The 13,488-nt window shown below is 48.2% G+C and overlaps 1 protein-coding gene across 19 annotated transcripts in view; it reads left to right on the top strand.

Moving 5' to 3' along the window:
• Window positions 1–13,488, top strand: part of ABI2 (abl interactor 2) — a 149,383-nt gene that overhangs the window by 67,996 nt on the left and 67,899 nt on the right. For 11 of the 19 annotated variants that reach the window (XM_073646415.1, XM_073646410.1, XM_073646426.1 and 8 more), the window contains exon 4: window positions 3,802–3,819. The exons of the other annotated variants lie outside the window; for them this stretch is intronic. In XM_073646415.1, coding sequence (XP_073502516.1) covers window positions 3,802–3,819 — 18 coding nt within the window. The remainder of the gene's footprint in view (window positions 1–3,801; window positions 3,820–13,488) is intronic. 19 annotated transcript variants of the gene reach the window in all.

Genomic DNA, 13,488 nt, shown 5'->3' with positions numbered 1-13,488 from the left:
GTTTTGTCACGATTTTTTTTTCTAACTTTTGTGCAGTCACAGGAAAATTTTAAACATGTAACAATAAGAAATTAGGAGATTCAATGGGAATGCTGGAGCACGTGTTTTTGTTTTTTTTCATTGGAATTGCTGCATACGATCTCCAATACATGTTGCTTAAATCCCAAACATTTACTTGTAGGCTAGTTATTATTTCTTTGTTCTCTGTGCAAGTAATTGCTTCAGAATTAAAATGGCCACATCCTGTTACACTTATGTAAACTTGTCCCAGAATATTTGCAGTAGGAAGCTTCACTTTAGTGACCTAGAGATACCCATACCATGTATTGTTAATCAGATAAACAGGGTGGGCAATGAGAACAGCCTCCTCTTACCTCAGCACCACTGGTATCTTCAGTATTAGATCAGAAAGACAAGGTGGACAGCAGTGTGAGCAGTCTCTTTTTACTTCAGCACTCCTTGTATCTCCTGTAGCAGATCAGACATTGTGGGAAAGCCGTGTGAGCGGCCTCTTTTAACCTGAGCACCCCTGGTGTCTTCATTATTTGATGATAAAGACACAGTGGACAGCAATATGAGCAGTCTCTTCTTACCTCATAACTCCTGGTATCTCCAGTACTAGATCAGATAGACAGGTTGGACAACAGTGTGAGCATCCTTTTCTTACTACAGCACTCCTGGTATCTTCAGTATTAGATTAGAAAGACAACTTGGAAACCAGTGTGCGGCCTCTTCTTGCCTCAACAGCCCTGGTATCTTCAGTATTAGATCAGAAAGGTAAGGTGGACAGCAGAGCGAGCAGCTTCTTTGTACCTCAGCACACCTGGTATCTTCAGTATTAGATCAGAAAGATAAGGCGGACAACAGAGCGAGCAGCCTCTTCTTACCTTTGCACTCCTGGTATCTCCAGTAGGAGATCATACATTGTGGTATAGCAGTATGAGCATCCTCTTCTTACCTCAGCACCCCTGGTGTCTATCTGATCTAATACTGGACATTCCAAAATTTCCAAGGTAAGAAGAGGCTGCTCACACTGTTATCCACCCTGTGTTTATGATCTAATACTGGGGATACCAGGGGTGCTGAGGTAAGAAGAGGCTGCTCACACTTCTGTCCACCAGAAGTGTGGACAGCAGTATGAGTGGTCTCTTCTTACCTCAGCACCCCTTGTGTCTTCATTATTTGATGATAAAGACAGTGTGGACAGCAGTGTGAGCAGCCTCTTCTTACCTAAGCACCCCTGATATCTTCAGTATTAGATCATATAGACAGGGTGGAAAGCAGTGTGAGCAGCCTCTTCTTACCTAAGCACCCCTGATATCTTCAGTATTAGATCATATAGACAGGGTGGACAGCAGTGTGAGCAGCCTCTTCTTACCTGAGCACCCCTGGTATCCCCAGTATTAAATCATAAACACAGCGTGCACAGCAGTGTGAGCAGCCTCTTCTTACCTCAGCACCCCTGGTATCCCCAGTATTAGATCATAAACACAGGGTGGACAGCAGTGTGAGCAGTATTTTCTTACCTCAGCACTCCTGGTATCTCTAGTATCAGAGCAGAATATCCAATGTAAGCACGTCTTCTTACACATGAAGAGAGGGGTGGATGCTTCCTACTTCACTTTGATCACTGACATCTGTCCCTTTAACATTCTAGGACAAGTTTCTGTAAAAAAAAATGAAAACTCAAAAATGAAACGTTTACAGGTAGTTAAAGGGTTAAGCACACAATTCTTTGTTACCTATGTGTGTACGGTTTGTATACTCAAAAGATTATTGTACATAATTGCACAATTTTCTATCTAATCTGCTATGTTTCACTCAGGTTGTTCTGATTTCATGTACAACCTAAATATAGATATTGCAGTCGTTGTCAAAAGTTTTGAGACTGACACAAATTTTGGTTTTCACAGAGTTTGCTGCGTCAGTGTTTTTAGATCTTTTATGCAGATGTGTCTATGATGTACTGAAGTATAATTTTAAGCTTTTCATATGTTTTTAATCTTTTATTGACATGCATCAAGTTCATGCAAAGACTCAATATTTACAGTGTTCAGACTATTTGAGACATCTGGGAGAATGATTTCCTGGAGAGTCCTGTGTCTGCCAACAGTAAAGCATCCTGTGACCATTGATGTGTGGGGTAACTTTTCATCCATGGAGTGGGCTCACTCACAATTTTGCCTTGAATAAAGAATGGCATCTAAGGGTATTTGCACACGATGCAGAAAATTTCTGCTTCATTTCTGCATCTCCCTGGCAGAAAAAACGCATGCAGATTGTGCATGCGTTTTTCCTGCAGAATACATGCGGATCCACATGCGGATTCACATGCGTTTCCGCATGCAGATTGACAAGCGCTTTCCAGGCGATTTTAGCATCACCTGGAAAGTGCTTGACAACTAGGTCACACTATATAAATCCATGCAAACAGCATGGATTTATATAGTGTGACCCGAGAGAGTGTATATACTTACCTCCGATGGCCCCCGCTGTCCTGCTTTACACTCCGTTCTCCCGGCTGCCGGCAACTTTGAATTGAAAGACCTGCCGACGTCAGTGTCACGTGACCCGTCACATGACTCTGACGTCAGCGCAGGTCCTTCAACTCACTGCAAGTGCCGGGAACCAAGCAGGAGCGCTGCGCGGGCCGACAGATGGTAAGTATATATATATTTTTTTATTTTATTCTTGTTTTACAGCTTTTTTAATGGTACCTGGGTGTGGATGAGACTCTCCTCTCCTCCACACCCGGGTACCATCCGCACATTAGAACGCGCCAATAACGCAAGTACAGATGCAGTCTTGCGGAATTGGCGCGTTCTAATGCAAGTCAATGGCGGCGAAAACACAGCACTTCCGCAAAATTAATTGACATGCTGCGGATTTTTGAGCGCAGCGTTTACGCTGCAAAAAAATCCGCATCATGGGCACAGCACATGCGGATTTCAATTGGGGAACATTGCTGCCCTTCTACCATGCTTTTTTCATGCGTTTCCGCAACTGCAAAAACGCCGCGGAAACGCATTAAATACACATCGTGTGAACTCAGCCTAAACGTCCTCCAAGAGTAACTTGTCCTAATCATCCAGGAGCAATTTGGTAACTAACAATGCTTTTTCCATCATGATGGAAACCATGTCAAAAGGCAAAAGTGTTAACTAAGTGGCTCGGTGAACAAAACATTACCATGACTAGGAAGTTCCCTGGAACTCAATGCCATTGAGAACCTGTGGTCAATCCTTGGGTGGATAAATAAACATGGAAATTGTGGTAACTCCCAAGAATAGGTTGTCATACGCCAGGAATTGGCCCAGAATCTGATATCTAGCTGCCAGGGCGAAGGGCAGAAGTCTTGAAGAATAAGTCTATGTATAAAGTTGATATATTTGTCAATAAAAGTATACAAGTATACACCCTTATGAAATGCTTACAATAGTACTTCAGTAACCATAGAAACATCTGACTACAAGATCTAAAAACACTGAAGGAGCATGCTTTATGGAAACCTGAATCTGTGTCAGTCTTTTGGCCCAGACTGTGTGTTTTTGCTATAGCAGGTGTTCTCCTCTTGTGGATGTTCCTAAATAACAAATACCTGGAGCATCGCCCGCGGTTTGACAATTTATATTTCAATTGGAGGTTTGAAAAAAATGTTGCATTTTTCTGCTATGTACATTTGAATGAATTTGTTAATAATTAGTAAATCTTGTTGTACTTTCTTTTTCCTGTTATGATATCATTAAACCTCCATTGCCTTTTTTTCTTTGCTTTTCTTCTTTGCTTCCTTTGTACATTAAGTGGTTGCTCAGATTTAAGGTAAGAATCTAAAGGTGAATTTGTCTTCCCCATGGTCATCTGGTACAGTATGAATGAAAGGATATGGATAGCCTCTAAACTTCCCAACATACCTTCTCCATTGTATGTGTTCTGTACATAATACCATTTTTTACAGAGAAAAAAAAATGAGAAGAACTCATTCCACAGCAGACTGAATTTACTGCCTGCTGGGGACTTATTAGCCTCAGTCTATATTCACATTTGCATTAAAGCCTAAGTTGGCAATACAGTTTGCTCGCCAGAACCTTCGCTCGCCAGTATGGAAATGTAGCAGTGTAGTTTCCACTCAGTGACCCAGCTGAAACCCCCAGTCTCCTGTAGTCAAAATGTCTAGGTTCATATTAAATAGTTAATAAAACTATGTTACTACCGTGCTTCTCCTTTAAAACAAAGCTGTATGTGCATGGCTGCTTTGTCATTCATAGTGTTTCTTGTAGCACTTACTAGCTAGAGATCCATTAGCAGGATATCTCCCTCAGTCATTCATGAGTATGTCCAAAAGGAAGCATTAGATGTTGTGTTGACATCATTCAGGATGATAATATGCCTGTAATGTTCATTTCCTGTAAAAGTGTTAACAATGGAAAGGGGAATTTAGATGTTTCCTTCCTGACCACTTAATGTGTAGTGATTTGTAATATGTTCACTTTTATCTTTCCACTACACAGTATGATATAATAGACTATGGGCCTTACTATTTAATCTTATTTCTGACCATAATAACTGATTTTTTTTTATGCTTTTAAACATTTCTGCAGTGCTTAACCCATTCATTGCCGGGCAACTTGCCGTTTTTTTTTTTTTTTTTCTTTTCTTCTCCCATTCTTCCAAGAGCCATTACTTTTTTATTTTTCTTTCCATTTTTTAACCGTACGAGAGCTTTACTTTTTTGCAGGTTAAGTTGTACTTTTGAGTGACACCATTCATTTTATCATGTGAAATTCCAAGTGCATTTAAATAGCAAAAAAAAAGTCCAATTTCATCAATTTTTTTAATTTTTTATTTTTTTATTTACCAAGTTCACTATATGGTAAAACTGACCTGGCAATATGATTATCCAGGTCAGTACGATTACCAAATACCAAAACATGTAGTTTTTTTATTTTTATTTTTTTTATTTAAGTGGTGGAAATTTTTTTAAAAACCAACAAAAAATACAACTTTGCTTGCGTCACCATTTTCCAAGACCCATAATGGTTTAAATTTTCAGCATATGAGGCTGAGTGATGGCTTATTTTTTGCACCTTTAGGGTATGTGCCCACGATGCAGATTTTAAGCAGAAATTCATATAAATATTCATACACACCTCTCCGGTGGTCCCCGGTCTACTCCAGGCGGTGTCCTCTCTCCTCGGCAGCCTGCGTTTTTTTTGCCAGGACCTGCGGTGACGTCATTTAGTCAGCTGATGGTCACGCAACCATCACCTGACCACTGACGTCAGCGATCGCGAGACCATCAGCTGACTAAATTACGTCACCGCAGGTCCTGCCAGTACCCCGTGGGCCACCGAGGAGAGAGGACGGGGCTGGGAGGAGACCAGGGGCCACTGGAGAGGTGTGTATAAATATATTTTTTTATTTTTTACTTTATAATTCTTTTTTAACTTGCAGGTACCATGGTACCTGGGTTGGAGGAGAGTCTCCTCTTCTCCAGACCCGGATACCATCCACGCACTGAACCGCATAACATCCGCATGTATACATGCCGATGTTATGCGGTTCAATGCAAGTCATTGGCGGCGATTTTGTTGCGAAATCGCACAATAAATGGTAGTGCTGCAGATTTTTTTGCAATGATAATCCGCAGCGGAAATCTCCACAGCATGTGCACTGGGGAACATGGCAGACATCTTAACAAGCAATTTTAATGCGGAAACGCATTAAATCTGCATTGTGGGCACACAGCCTTAGCTGACATTTTTAGTGATCTCACTTTGGGGGTAGATACTGTAGTGCCGGCGTCCCTGCCCTCTGCTAGGCAGGGACGCTGTTCCCCTCACCGCTCTGCTCCGTGCCCGGCGTCCCTCTCCCGCTCTGCTGGCAGCGCGCGCTCCTTCCCGGCCACTGTGCTTAGGGCGCGCGCGCGCGCTCTCCCTCCCTCTTAAAGGGGCTGCGCGCGCCGTCCTAAGGAGTCCCCGGCCAATGGCCGGAGGACTTTACCATATATAAGGCACCTCCTCCAAAATGGAGGTGCCCGAGCAATGTTGTTTGCACCTGTGTCTCACCTGTGCTTCAGCCCTCAGGTCCCGTTGCCAGTTACCTGCCAGTTACCTGCCAGATTCCTGCCTGATTACTTGCTACCTGCCTGCTAGTCTGCGGTCCGACGGTCTGCCTTACTAATCCTCTCAGTCTGTCTAAGGACCAGCCTGCCCGCTCACCTGGGAGCGCACATCAGCTACCTGCCTGCTTGCCTGAGGTCCGACGGTCTGCCTTCCAACTCCTGTCAGTCTGTCTATGGACCAGCTTGCCCGCTCACCTGGGAGCGCACATCTGCTACCTGTCTGCTTGCCTACCCGGAGGCTCTGCCGTCACGTGCTGTGACCACCCGCCTGTCCAGAGACTTCTGCCCGCTCACCTGGGAGCGCTCATCTGTCGCCTGTCCGCTGGTCTTCCTGGAGGCTCCGCCGTCACATGCTGTGACCACCCGTTCATCCAGAGACTCTCGCCTGCTCACCTGGGAGCTCACGTCTATCTTCAGCCGCCACAGGTCGTACCAACCCTATACCTAGAGACTGCCCCGGTCACTTGCCGTGACCTCCAGCCCGTTCAATCAGAGACTGTCCCGTTCACTCAGAGACTGTCCCGTTCACCTGCTGAGACTTCCAGCCCGTCTTCCCTGGTCGCCACCCGCTCCCTTACAAGGACCGCCCCCTTGTATAGTAGCTCAGAGGTTCCGCCTCCCAGACCCGTTACAGTTTGCTCGGGCCATGGAACCCGGTGGCACCCAAGCTCCCTCGCTCTCGGACCTGTGTCATGAACTGTCCCGTCAAAGGTCCCAACAGGAGTCCATTCTGGGTCACCTGCGGAATGTCAATACTCGCCTGGACACTCTGACTGCTCCACCAGCAACCTCCGCCAGTGCCATGTCTCGCAATCCGGCAGCTCCACTGCCCACTAATACCATGGTATCTTACCCCGGACCCCGGCTTTCTGCACCTCCTCGCTTCGGAGGCGACTCCGCCCAGGCTCGGGGCTTCATAAAACAGTGCACCCTGCACTTTGAACTATTATCTCACCAGTTTAACTCCGACCGGGCCAAAATTGCATTCATCATGTCCCATCTCACCGGGGAGGCCCTGGCCTGGCTAAATCCTCTATGGGAGAGAGGAGACCCCCTGGTATCCAACTTGCCTGCTTTTCTCACAGCTTTCCGGAAAGTCTTCGACGAACCCGGACGGAAGACCTCATCCGCATCATCTCTGCTACGCCTCCGTCAGGAAAGTCTCACCGTGGGCCAATATGCCATACGGTTCCGTACCCTTGCCTCGGAGCTGGCCTGGGATAACGACGCTCTGGTTTCCGTCTTCTGGGAGGGTCTGTCCGGCCGTATTAAAGATGAGCTTGCCGGTCGGGACATTCCTACCACTCTCGATGATTTAATAACTCTTGCCACCCGGATTGACCTACGGTTCCAGGAGCGTGCCAGAGAGGTCACCCGTGAGAGGAGATTACCACGTCTAGCTCCTACTTTTCAGAAACCCGTCACTCCTTCTGTCTCTTACCAGGTACACTCTCCTGAGCCTATGCAGGTCGACCAGACCAAGATGGTCAAGACCCGTCAGGACTTACGCCGTTCCGAGGGGACCTGCTTCTACTGTGGCAGTAAGGAGCACCGGATCCGTGCCTGCCCGGAGAAGTCGGGAAACGCCTGTGTCTAGGTTCGCTCAGAGAGGTCCACCTAGACAAGAATAAATCCTCTCCATCCCTGCTGTTGTCAGTTTCAATCGTCTACGGGGAGAACCGTTATTTCGAACTAGCCCAACTTGACTCTGGAGCAGCCGGGAATCTTATCTCACAGTCCCTGGTAGAGAAATACCGCATCCCCACCAAACCTCTGGCTGTACCCTTGTCTGTTGCTGCCGTGGATGGGGGGCTCTTACCACGCCCCATCCAACTCATCACCGAATCCATTACTCTGCAGGTGGGAATGCTGCATTCTGAAAGTATCTCCTTCCATGTTCTGCCTGGACTCTCTCACGCCCTCCTGCTAGGTCTACCTTGGCTCCAGAGACATGCACCCGTTCTTGACTGGCAGACCGGAGAAGTCCTTCGCTGGGGACAGGGCTGCCATAAGACCTGTCTGGTTCCCGTCCATCCCGTCCGTCCTTCTCCTACCCCAGCTAATCTACCTGGACTTCCGATCCCTTATTGGTCTTATGCGGATGTCTTTAATAAAAAGGAAGCAGAGACACTACCCCCTCATAGACCATACGACTGCCCTATCGACTTGTTACCTGGTACTTCTCCTCCCCGTGGGCGTATTTATCCATTATCCGCTGCTGAGACCCGCTCGATGTTCGAATATATTGAGGAGAATCTGGCCAGGGGATTCATCCGGAAATCTACCTCCCCGGCGGGAGCAGGCTTCTTTTTCGTCAAAAAGAAGGACGGCTCTCTCCGTCCCTGTATAGACTATAGAGGCCTTAACCAGATCACGGTGAAGAATAAGTACCCCCTTCCGCTCATTCCGGAGTTATTTGATCGTCTGAGGGGGGCTAGAATCTTCACCAAACTGGACCTCCGTGGGGCGTACAACCTGGTTTGTATCCGTCAGGGGGATGAATGGAAGACGGCATTCAACACCCGGGACGGCCACTATGAATATCTGGTAATGCCCTTTGGCCTCTGTAACGCTCCTGCCGTCTTTCAAGAGTTGGTCAATGACATCTTCCGGGACCTTCTCTACTCCTGCGTAGTGGTGTACCTGGACGACATCTTGGTCTTCTCTCCGGATCTCCAGACTCACCGGAGGGACGTTCGTCAGGTCCTGCTCAGGCTCAGGCAGAACCATCTCTACGCTAAATATGAGAAGTGCCTCTTTGAGCAGACCTCGCTTCCGTTTCTGGGCTACATTATCTCTCAGACCGGCCTACAAATGGATCCTGAGAAACTGCCATCGAGAAATGGCCCCGACCGGAGGGGTTGAAGGCCATTCAGCGATTCCTGGGCTTCGCCAACTACTACCGCCTCTTCATACCACACTTCTCTTCCCGGACTGCCCCAATTTCCGCGCTCACCCGTAAGGGTACTAATCCCAAAGAGTGGCCGCCCGAAGCAGAGGAGGCCTTTCTTTCCCTAAAACAGGCCTTCTCTTCCGCCCCGGTGCTGCATCGCCCGGACGGCAACAAGCAGTTCTTCCTGGAAGTTGACGCCTCCTCCTCTGGAGCCGGAGCGGTACTTACTCAAAAATCATCTTCCGGGAGAATGGTAACTTGTGGCTTCTTCTCCAAACTCTTCTCCTCTTCTGAGCGCAACTATTCCATAGGAGACCGAGAGTTATTGGCCATCAAGCTGGCGTTGGAGGAGTGGCGTTACCTACTCGAGGGGGCTCTTCATCCGGTAATAATTTACACTGACCACAAGAACTTGGCTTACCTCCAGCATGCCAAGAGACTTAACCCGCGCCAAGCCCGGTGGTCCTTGTTTTTTGCTCGCTTTGATTTTGTTCTTCATTTTCGCCCGGCTGACAAAAACGTCAAAGCAGACGCCTTGTCCCGATCCTTTCTGGTGTCCGATCTCGAGGAGGAACCTAAACATATCATCGATCCCGCCAGAGTAATGCAGGTGGCTCCCGTGAGTCTAAATCGTCTCCCTCCCGGTAAGACGTTTGTTTCAGTACCTGATCGGGAGAAGATCCTACACTGGGGCCATTCGTCTAAGCTAGCTGGCCACGCCGGTCAGAAAAAGACCCTCCAGCTTATTGCCCGGCACTATTGGTGGCCTACCCTGCACAAGGACGTAATAGACTTTGTTTCTGCCTGTGTGTCCTGCGCCCGCAACAAAGTCCCGAGACATCTGCCAGCCGGACGCCTCCTTCCGCTTCCTGTGCCTGCTGCCCCCTGGCAGCATATTGCTATGGACTTCATAACTGATCTCCCCGTCTCTGTCGGTTGTACGGTCATTTGGGTGGTCGCTGACCGCTTTTCCAAGATGGCTCACTTTATTCCCCTGCCAGGCCTCCCGTCTGCACCCGAGCTGGCTAAAGAGTTTATCCGCCATATCTTCCGTCTTCATGGCCTGCCCCTCCACATCGTGTCGGATCGTGGGGTACAGTTCACCTCACGTTTCTGGAGAGCCACTTGTAAACTACTAGACGTCACCCTGGACTTCTCCTCCGCTTACCACCCACAGTCCAATGGTCAAGTGGAGCGGATCAATCAGAACCTGACCAGTTACCTCCGGCACTTCGTTAATGCCCACCATTCTGACTGGGTGGATCTCCTACCATGGGCCGAGTTCTCTTATAATAATCACGAGAGCGAATCCTCCTCCAAATCCCCGTTTTTTGTAGTTTTCGGTCAGCATCCTCGGATTCCTTTTCCTGTCTCCACCTCTGTGGACAACCCGGCTGCGGAATCTCTCGTTAGCAAATTTTCCTCCATATGGGAGAGTACCCGGTCCGCACTCCTTCTGTCATCCGAGCGTATGAAAAGACACGCTGACAAAAAACGCCTGGATCCTCCACAATTTCGTCCAGGAGATAAGGTCTGGCTCTCATCTAAATATGTTCGACTCAAGATACCTTCTTACAAGTTAGGGCCTCGGTTCATCGGTCCTCTGGAGGTCATCAGTCAGATCAACCCGGTGGCCTATAAATTGAAACTCCCGGCCAACTTACGGATCCCTAACTCCTTCCATGTATCTCTCCTCAAACCCGTGGTGCTTAACTCTTTTTCCAAGTCTACAGGTACACCTCCTGCTCTGGTTTCCGCTGAGGACGAGTTTGAGGTAGAGAACATTCTTGCTACCAAAAGGGTAAGAGGGAAGACCTTTTTTCTGGTAGATTGGAAGGGGTTTGGTCCTGAGGAGAGAACGTGGGAGCCACGGGAGAACATCCATGCCCCTCTCATCCTTGCTAAATTTCTGTCTGGCCTAAAAAAGGGGGGGCCTAAAGGGGGGGGTACTGTAGTGCCGGCGTCCCTGCCCTCTGCTAGGCAGGGACGCTGTTCCCCTCACCGCTCTGCTCCGTGCCCGGCGTCCCTCTCCCGCTCTGCTGGCAGCGCGCGCTCCTTCCCGGCCACTGTGCTTAGGGCGCGCGCGCGCTCTCCCTCCCTCTTAAAGGGGCCGCGCGCGCCGTCCTAAGGAGTCCCCGGCCAATGGCCGGAGGACTTTACCATATATAAGGCACCTCCTCCAAAATGGAGGTGCCCGAGCAATGTTGTTTGCACCTGTGTCTCACCTGTGCTTCAGCCCTCAGGTCCCGTTGCCAGTTACCTGCCAGATTCCTGCCTGATTACTTGCTACCTGCCTGCTAGTCTGCGGTCCGACGGTCTGCCTTACTAATCCTCTCAGTCTAAGGACCAGCCTGCCCGCTCACCTGGGAGCGCACATCAGCTACCTGCCTGCTTGCCTGAGGTCCGACGGTCTGCCTTCCAACTCCTGTCAGTCTGTCTATGGACCAGCTTGCCCGCTCACCTGGGAGCGCACATCTGCTACCTGCCTGCTAGCCTACCTGGAGGCTCCGCCGTCACGTGCTGTGACCACCTGCCTGTCCAGTGACTCCTGCCCGCTCACCTGGGAGCGCTCATCTGCTACCTGTCTGCTTGCCTACCCGGAGGCTCTGCCGTCACGTGCTGTGACCACCCGCCTGTCCAGAGACTTCTGCCCGCTCACCTGGGAACGCTCATCTGTCGCCTGTCCGCTGGTCTTCCTGGAGGCTCCGCCGTCACATGCTGTGACCACCCGTTCATCCAGAGACTCTCGCCTGCTCACCTGGGAGCTCACGTCTATCTTCAGCCGCCACAGGTCGTACCAACCCTATACCTAGAGACTGCCCCGGTCACTTGCCGTGACCTCCAGCCCGTTCACTCAGAGACTGTCCCGTTCACTCAGAGACTGTCCCGTTCACCTGCTGAGACTTCCAGCCCGTCTTCCCTGGTCGCCACCCGCTCCCTTACAAGGACCGCCCCCTTGTATAGTAGCTCAGAGGTTCCGCCTCCCAGACCCGTTACAGATACAATGTCTTGATCGCCTTTTATTGCAATGTTACGGCGGCCAAATAAACTGAATTTTGTCGTTTTGATTTTTTTTCTCATTACGCCATTTACCGATGGGATTAATTTACTTTTATATTTTGATCGGAATTTTACGAACAAAGCCATACCAAATATACCCCCCCCCCATATTTTTTAAAACTTTTTACTGTATTTAATAGTCCCTATAAGGGACTTGAAGCTGTGATTGCAATTGCCTGATCACTTGTGCATTTCAGCGCATCAGCACTACAATGTATAGAGAATATCATGATCTCCTATGAACGCCAGCTGCAGGCTGGTGTTCACAGGAGTATCATCATGACATGCATGGAGGTCTTTAGCAGATCTCCAACTGTCATGGAAACCCATCGGCGCCCCATGATAATGAAGGGGGGGGCGCCGATAGGCACTTGAAATGATGTGCCCCATGCCGATGCATGTTACATACCGCTATCAGAAATTGACATTAGCATTTAGCAAGTTAAAGGCACATGATAGCTGATTAAATCAGCCATCATCTGCCAGGAAAGATGCAAGCTCTGCGTGTGGGCCCGCATCAAAGTCAGGGATTCGCATATGATGTAAATGTACCTCATATGTCGTGAAGGAGTTAAAAAGGAGCTGTCACTTGCTCAAAAAATGAAGTGAAATACCTTGTAACAATCTGAAGTTCCCCTGATTTTGCCTCCTTTTTCTGTTTTTCGATGCATCACTCCATAGCAGAGATTTTCACATTTGCTTCTTCTGGAGCTCAGTATGTGAAATCTTTGCTTGCAGTCCCACTGGACATTTCTTCACAATCATCTCTGAGGCGTGCACTTTCACACCTCTTTCCCAGACGCTGCCAACCAAACTGTGATTGGCAGCAGGGCTGTGGAGTCGGTGATCATTTTGGTGGTGTGGGTATAAAATGGACTGACTTCTAAAATATATAATAAATTGGGTACAGTAGTTCAGTGCAGGATGTGCTGTAAATGTTTCCATAAAAATTTGAGAAAGTTATGAAATGTCCTATAAATGTCTGTTTGTTTTATTCCTGATCTAAGGATCTAGGCTTTTAGTTGAGATGAATCTGTGCTGCACTTTATGTACATGCTCAGTAGTGAGGCTGTGGAGTCCTTTGTGGAGTCGGAGTCAGGGAAATTGAGGAGTCTGAGTCGGTGGTTCGGCTTACCGACTCCACAGCCCTGATTAGCAGTGTCTCAGAGAGAGGGGTGAAAGCTTACATCCCAGAGAATTATTGTTTAATTAATAATTTTAATTATTGTAATTTAACCTAATGTACTATATTATCACAGGTGGTGTTTCTGGGTTATCCTGTGGAGGTCTGCAGATAATACATATTTAGGATTTTCTATTGGGACATTTATATGTGTTGACCTTATTGTTGAGTTTTCCTGAACGATTGAGCCCTGCATGGCCGACTTGGCACTAGTAAAGATGTCTGAAGTGT

Source organism: Phyllobates terribilis, unplaced genomic scaffold, assembly GCF_046119375.1.
Source record: "Phyllobates terribilis strain yellow unplaced genomic scaffold, ASM4611937v1 Scaffold_9__5_contigs__length_417890890, whole genome shotgun sequence".
Lineage (NCBI taxonomy): Eukaryota > Metazoa > Chordata > Amphibia > Anura > Dendrobatidae > Phyllobates > Phyllobates terribilis.
This window is presented reverse-complemented; position numbering and strand designations above follow the sequence as displayed.